We start from the raw sequence: 8,228 nt of genomic DNA, 5'->3' as shown, positions 1-8,228 counted from the left end.
TCTTTTTTTTTTTTTTTTTTTTTTTTTTTAAACTTTTCACAACCCTCCCCAACCCGGCAACCCACCCCAGGAAGAAAAGGAAAGTTTGTAGACTGAGATCATTCCCTGGTGTTTTTTAGATTTTCAGCTATTCAGTTTTTTTTTTTTTTTTTTTTTTTTTTTTTTTTTTTTTTTTTTTTTTTTGTTTTTTTTTTTTTTTTTTTTTTTTTTTTTTTTTTTTTTTTTTTTTTTTGATTCATCACTTCTAGTGTGAGATAAAGGTAACAGAAAATGTGAAACATTTGTCTACGGTTAGAATTCTGACTAGGCAATGGTCTCCTGTAAAAGTCCCATCCTGCCTGGGCTCCCTCCCTTGCCACTGCTATGAGATTTGTGTGCTTTGAAAACTACCCATCAAGGACCTGTTATTTAGAGGTGCGTTCCTCACAGCTCAAGTGAACAGATGAGGATATGACAATCTATGTTTCAAAATGCATGACATGATTTCAAAAGGATAGGGGAGTCCAGTGACTTTTGAGCTAGGAAATATTCCTCTCTGCCAATTTTTCTGTGTTTTCATTCTGTGTGTAAGAACTATTTTGTTTTTGTAGATATAATTGGATAGAATGGATACAACCTATGACATCTAAGTCAGAAAGATTTTTCACTTTTTTTTTAGACGGAGTCGCATTCTGTCACCCAGGCTGGAGTGCAGTGGCGTGATCTCGGCTCACTGCAAGCTCTGCCTCCCGGGTTCACACCATTCTCCTGCCTCAGCCTCCCAAGTAGCTGGAACTACAGGCACGTGCCACCACGCTCGGCTAATTTTTTTGGATTTTTAGTAGAGACGGGGTTTCACCGTGTTAGGCAGGATGGTCTCGATCTCCTGACCTCGAGATCCACCCGCCTCAGCCTCCAGAAGTACTGGGATGACAGGCGTGAGCCACCATGCCCGGCCAGATTTTTCACTTTTATGCATCTTGAGCAGAATATTTGTTTCTCATATGTGATAGACTTCCTCAAAGTATTTGAAATGATACATGTATTTCTTTTACTAAATTGCATTTTCATATGAAAAACTCCCCTAAAGAAAGTTATGTTTTCACACTGTAATTTTAGATTGAAAGCACTTTTATAAGTGTTTATTTTCTCTCCTTATTTAAAAGTCTTGTAGCAAAAAAAAAAAAAAAGTATTATAGTCATCTTATGGCATATATATTTTGAAGTTGGTAGCATTGTTATCTATAGATAAACTTTTCTTTTTAATTGAATATCTACTTCTTTTAAAAGCCTCTTTACCCTAGGGCAGAGTTTATTTCAGGGATAGCTGTAAGTGTTTCTACCCCATGAAATGTGAAACGGAAGAGTGAATATTTGGTAAGATTTTAAAAATATCTACATGTTTAGCAATAGAAGCAGCATATTGCATCACTTTCAGTAATATTTGTAAGATTCGATAAAATTGATTTCTTCTCTGTTTAATAGTTTTGACTTGCTATACCCATCTACTAGGGGTAAGAATATTATCAGTTGAAATACACTCTTAATGTTCTAGGAATTAGCGTTTCAGTTTCAAGAAGAAAGAAGGTAAAGTGTTTCAGGAGTATTTCCTATTTTATTTTGTTAGTTGGCAGTTTCACAGTTCTATGTCTAAAAAGGCCTTTATGTTTTAAACCAACTAGAAAGATTTGTAAAGTTTATTTAGGAAAAAATCTGGAGATGTAAAGAGGTACCTATTATTAAATTACACTTTATCACTGGCCTCAGAACTCACCCTCTATAATTACCTGTGAAAGTCTGTATTTATAATAGAATAATTTACAATACATTTAGTTTAGGTGCAATAATACAACCAGTACTAGAGACCACAGTGCCACAAAATTGCAGGGATTGTGTATTCTGCCCTTCAGAAATTATTGTTTGGTAAGGAGTTATTCTTGATGCAAAGTTAGAGGCTAGTCTTCCTTTGCGTAGTTTTGAAACTCCAACAGCCTTAGATGTTGATGGGGATTCGGCTCACCCAGCACTCCTTAGCAGGACTTTGTGTGTGGCTCAGGTGCATAAGCCTCACAGGTGTGCTCTGCTTGTTGTTCTTTTATCATCTTTGTCTTTCCTTTGAACACAGTATAAACAGTGCTGAGCTCAGGTGGTTGGTTGGTTTACGCTGAATTTGTAGATTTGATTCCTGTGACATCCTGTTAGCTTTTCTCATATTTTTGCCATAGCCAGACAGCACAGAAACCTGCGGAGAAAGTATGGAGACTTCAGTGTAATCTGTCACCACTCCTTGACAAGTAACCAGAAGTGCATGATGCACCAGCATGTCCCAGTAGCAGGGGCAAAGGGTTACACAACAAAAATGAGAAAGTGACTTTCACAGTCTGAGAGTTCACGGTTGCTGAACAAGCTGGCACTGACATAAGATTCCACTACCGTCTGTTCCGCAGAACTTAGGAAAATAGGTACACGAGTGGAATTTTCTATTGTCAGACTTGTAATCCTGGTATCAAGTATTCAGTTGATTGGGACAGTATATCTGTTGCTATGTTGAAAAAAAAAAACTCCATTTTTGTAATGGTAGAGTCATTAGGTTAGTGAGAACCTCATTCCCTGATTCCCCTTTCAGTTTGCCTTCTGCTGTTTGATCCACTTTTTTCCTGAAGCCTGAAGTGTACTGTGGAAGAGTCATTTTGGTTGACAGACCTGAGAAAACACTTCCTAATATGTTTTCAGTGTTTGAAACTTTGATCCAAAGCGGGGCAGGGAGGGGGATGTACCTTTTAAAACACAAAGCTATTTGGTTCACATATTTCTTTTAAAAATAGTTGAGCTGGCCAGGCATGGTGGCTCACTCCTGTAATCCCAGAACTTTGGGAGGCTGAAGTGAGTGGATCACGAGGTCAGGAGTTTGAGACCAGCCTGGTCAACATAGTGAAACCCTGTCTGTACTAAAAATAGAAAAGTTAGCCAGGTATGGTGGCACACATCTGTAGTCCCAGCTACTTGGGAGGCTGAGGCAGGAGAATCACTTAAACCCAGGGGGCAGAGGTTGTAGTGAGCCGAGACCACCATTGCACTCCAGCCTGGGTGACAGAGTGAGACTCTGTCTCAAAAAAAGAAAAAGTTGAGCTTTGAGCTTTCCATCTGTGCCTATGTACCCTTTATTCCCAGGAAGGACTAGTTGTTTTTCTTGCTTAAAGAAATCTCCTCATTCTCTATATTACTATGACACTGTGTGGCATATTTTTTTCTTTTTTTTTTATTGTGGTATACATAACAAAATTTACAATTTTAACCATTTTCAGGGGTACAATTCAGTGGCATTAAGTTTATTCAAAATGTACAACCATCACCACCATCCATCTTCAGAACTTTTTCATCATTCCAGATGGAAACTCCATACCCATGAAACAATAACTCCCCATTCCCTTTTCCTCCCAGCCCCTGGCGACCACCATACTACTTTCTCTCTGAATTTCCCTATTCTTGGGATCGAATATAAGTAGAGTCATACAGTATTTGTCCTTTTGTGTCTGACTTATTTCACTTAGCCTAATGTTCTCAAGGTTCATCCATGTTATAACGTGTTTCAGAATTTCATTCCTGAGGCTGAATAATATCCCACTCTGTGTGTGTGTGTGTGTGTGTGTGTGTGTGTGTGTGTGTATACCACGTTTTATACATTCATGCATTGATGGACATTTGGGTTGCTTTCACCTTTCGGCTATTGTGAATGTTACTGCTGTGAACATTGGTATACGATGTGTATCATATTTGAGGCTTAGCAAATGCTGCCAGGCCCTGTTTGCTTTTTCTCCTGCATGCGTGTCTTACTTCCCCAGCTGGAAGATAAGGTCCATAAGTTAGGCGTGGGTCTTACACTTCTTGATGTTTTTCATCCTTTATTCTGTTTCTCCCAGTGTCTTGCAGAAATATAAATACTTGGTGCTGATAATAATAATTAGGCTAAAGTTAAAAAAATAAGGAAACTGTTTAGAAGTACATAGTATTTAAAGAAGTACTTTATGTCCATATTTACATGGGGATAGTATTTCACTTGTTTTTCTAATTTCTAAAAGTGATAGTATATTAATATACATCACTTTTCAAGAGTTTAATAATTTTCAAATGTTTAATAATAGAGTAATAGCCAAGAAGTATGTATGGGTCATGAGTCAGGAAAGTTTAAATAGATCTAGCTGATTATAAAGTAAATCTATAGAAGCCTTTTTGTTGCTGTTTTTCTCTTGGATCAAGAACACGAGTTCAAATACCACATTAACTCAAGAGGTAAAAGCTGTGTCCCCCATCCTAAGCAGCTGTCGGAGAGAAGATGGCTTCATCGTATATGACGCAAATGAACCTCTCATTGGAAACCTTATATTTTGTATTAAAAAAGAAGCAGTTTAATTAAAATGCAAATTTGGGATAAGTATGAATTCCTATCAGATTTATGTTGATACTTGCACTGAGGTAATTTAAGAGTGTTTTAAAATGTATTTACTTATGTTTGCCACATATTTATTGCTTTGTTAAAGGGCAAAGTTTTGGTTTTTGGTTACACCTGAGATACATCCTGTATTAGAAGAATGTTAATAAGTAGGCCTTTAAGGCTTTTAAAATAAACAGCAAGTGTAGGAGAAGATGGTTTCTAGAAGGTGTTTTGATGAAATTTCACAAAGTTTTGTTTTTTTTGGTTACACTTAAGATACATCCTGTATTAGAAGAATGTTAATAAGTAGGCCTTTAAGGCTGTCAAAATAAACAACAAGCATAGGACAAGATGGTTTCTAGAAGGTGCTTTGATGAAATTTCACCAGCTGGCTATCTGTACATAATCAGGTGTACCCACAGAGAAGGCAACAATGAGGCCATTCAGGCAGGGCAGCAGAAAACACAGGCAAAGCAAATGTTTACAATTCAACAACCGGCTCCTTAGGAATTTTCATCTTTCGATCAGTTACCCTGGCTTTGAGTAGCCACAGCCAGTGCGTGTTTCAAAAAAGGATAAAACTCCATTTGCAAGTAGCTTGCCACTAAAAAATATGTTTCTTTATTATAATGGCCTGTTAGAATTTACTGCTGCAAAGCAAACCACTCTGACTCATTCTTTTCTGTGTGCTTAGCCCGGCAATATCACCAGCCCTTAAGTAAAAATGTCCTTAGGTCAACATGGTAAATTTGCTACTGGTTTACTTTATAGCAAGTCTCTGCTTTATTTGGGAAGCTTTTTTTCCCTCCTCCTTTTCAATATGATACAAAAAGGTATCTTCAAATTTCACTGGTTAAAAAAAAAAAGATATCTTCAAGTCCTTTCCATGAACGTTACCAGCAAAACAGTTCATGCACAGGTGTCTGCCTGGTGCCCCCCCTGGCGGTGGGGTGTGACGCATTGTTTCATTGATGGATAATGCTCCCGTGCAGTTTCACAAACCCTTTCTAGCCACTTCCTGTTTTCCTCTCCAGCAATTTATCCTGCCACCCAGAAGTCATAGCTGGTTTCATTTGCTTTCTAGTCCAAGTTATTGGCAACCAAGTTTGCCAATCCCTCAAGTGGCTTCTTAGGAAAGATTTCAATGGATAGAGGTATCTTTCACTTCAGCAGTTGAATTAGCTAGCAATTGTACGTGGTAACCTGATGAAACATACTGATTGGTTCATAAGACATATTTAACACAAAATCAACCTATGGGAAAATAGATTTTAGATATTAAAATTCCCTGTGGGTATCTGGATGGTGCTGTCCCTAGATTACAGCTGGGGACCTTATTTGCAGAAGAGGAGCTGGAAGACAAGCTGAGCTCATTTTCCTGTTTCTCCCTGAGCTTTGCTCTTCTAGGAGTCCCCCCCACCGCAAAGCTCTCTATTAAGATTGTTACTGCTATGAAAGCCACATCTTTGATGGTGATAGGTTCATGTAGCCATTCTATGTTGAAGGCAAACTTCCTTGCACAAAGCATTCTAGGAAGCCACTCTGATTTCTAGATCTTTATTTACAGGGTTTTTGTTTCATTTGCCAGTGATACAGTCCGAATTAAAAAGGCTTGTAGTATATTATGACCCACTGAGATGCATTTGCTCTTCCAAAAAGCACGTGTACAGGTCTCTTCTGAGCACATCTGCTCCTCTTCATGCACACCAGGAAAAGATTAACTCAGCTGTTCTGTTTTTCAGATTTGACTGAAGAACGACTGGGAGACGGCAACCCGGCAGACAATACGGAGGTCTTTAGTGACAAAGACACTGACCAGAGGAGTTCCCCAGATGTGGCAAAGAGTAAGGGCTGCTTCACCCCTGAGAGCCCTGAGATAGTGTCCGTGGATGAAGGGGGGTACGCTGTTCAGAAAAACGGAGGCAACCCTGAGAGCCGCCCGGACAGCCCCAAGTATCACGCGGAGCAGAATCACCTCCTGATTGAGGGCCCCTCGGGGACTGTTTCTCTGCCCTTCAGCTTGAAAGCCAACAGACCGCCGCTTGAAGTGTTAAAAAAGATATTCCCCAACCAGAAGCCAACGGTGCTTGAGCTCATCCTCAAGGGCTGTGGCGGGGACCTGGTGAGCGCCGTGGAAGTCCTTCTGTCCAGCCGATCCTCAGTCACGGGAGCAGAGCGAACTTCCGCAGAACCCGAGAGTCTAGTGTTGCCCTCCAACGGGCACATCTTTGAACATACCTTGAGCTCCTACCCCATCTCGTCTTCCAAATGGTCTGTGGGATCAGCCTTTCGAGTCCCAGACACCTTGAGGTTTTCTGCCGACTCTAGTAATGTTGTCCCCAATCCCTTGGCTGTGCCTCTGCAGCACCCTTTCCCCCAGCCACCCCGGTACCCGCTGATGCTGAGGAATACTTTGGCGAGAAACCAGTCGAGCCCCTTTTTGCCCAATGATGTCACCCTGTGGAACACTATGACGCTGCAGCAGCAGTATCAGCTGAGGTCCCAGTATGTCAGTCCTTTCCCCAGTAACTCTACCAGCGTCTTCAGAAGCTCGCCCGTCCTTCCTGCCCGCGCCACGGAAGACCCTCGGATTTCCATCCCTGATGATGGGTGTCCAATTGTGTCAAAGCAGCCCATTTACACCGAGGACGACTATGATGAGCGGTCTGACTCCTCAGACTCTAGAATACTCAATACATCATCTTAAAGTGGTGCTGGATGGGTGGCGGTCAGGTGACATTTTCTGTGCGTTTTGTCCCCGAGGCATCTGAGGAGAGGCCACATCTTGTGTATGCCCTTTCCTTCTGTTTGACAAAGTGACTGTGCTTGATTCTATACATTAGCAATAAAAACATAACTTATTTAACTTCTTGCACTTCACTGGAAAATGCCAAATAGCTCTGCTCTGTGGCTTTAGTGCTGAATGTTTATTGTAAAAGAGAGTCTAATGTTAAGAATAGTCTTGGGAAGGCTGGGTCCATGGAAGATTTATTTGGGGATGTAAAGCTGAAGGTCAGCCTTGCACCTAAACCCAACCTGGAATGTTAATGAAATAATATACTTGAATGCAATTTTGTAAAAGTGGATTCCTCAGGATATGTGAAACCTAAAGGAAGTGGTTCTGTTGCAAATGGACTATAAACAGGGACATTATATTCTTATGCTAAAAATCCTTGCATTTTAAAGAGAGATGCACTTAAGAATAGAGTGAACTGCTCATATGCTTATTTAAGCTTGGACAGTTTTCAGAGACAAACCCCATTAAGAATTACTCTTTTCACATGGCTGAATCGAAACATGTGTAATGTCAATGTAAAACCAATCACAGCTGTGAACTGCATGAAATGTATTGTGAAATGAACACAAGATTAAGCTTTGTCAGGTTAATGTAGCATGCTAAGGACTCTAGAAAAAAATAAACTAAGAAGACGAACTTGGATTATGTCATTTCTACTTGTGGAAAGAGGATCTCTAAAAATAGAAACTTGATGTAAAAATGACTTACTAATGCATGGGTTAGGAATCAAATTATCAATTAAATGAGACATTCCTGAGAAATATGAATGGCAAAGTTTTAGGGCTACATTCAGAAAGACAGATAATTTGTTCAAGAATGGAGTTAGTTAATTCTCTCCATCCATTCATTTATCCAACAGATACTTATTGAGTGCCTACTATGTGTAAGAGAATGTGCTTTCCATGTATTATCCATGTTACCTACCAATGAGTCCAAGAGAAGCAGGTATTTTTGTGGAGAATCCCATTGAAAACAAAGTAAAAATGGAGAACTCCCAACAATGTACAGTTGAGTGTGGGA

The 8,228-nt window shown here is 39.8% G+C and overlaps 1 protein-coding gene across 1 annotated transcript in view; it reads left to right on the top strand.

The window, feature by feature from the left end:
* The window catches only part of DMRT3 (doublesex and mab-3 related transcription factor 3), a 15,398-nt gene extending 7,554 nt beyond the window's left edge, over window positions 1–7,844 (top strand). The window contains exon 2 of the mRNA XM_023213406.1: window positions 6,154–7,844. Within this exon, the coding sequence (XP_023069174.1) occupies window positions 6,154–7,118 (965 nt within the window). The 3' untranslated portion in view covers window positions 7,119–7,844. The remainder of the gene's footprint in view (window positions 1–6,153) is intronic.
* Window positions 7,845–8,228: the final 384 nt, after the last annotated feature.

Source organism: Piliocolobus tephrosceles, chromosome 14 (assembly GCF_002776525.5).
Source record: "Piliocolobus tephrosceles isolate RC106 chromosome 14, ASM277652v3, whole genome shotgun sequence".
In the NCBI taxonomy this organism is placed as follows: domain Eukaryota; kingdom Metazoa; phylum Chordata; class Mammalia; order Primates; family Cercopithecidae; genus Piliocolobus; species Piliocolobus tephrosceles.
This window is presented reverse-complemented; position numbering and strand designations above follow the sequence as displayed.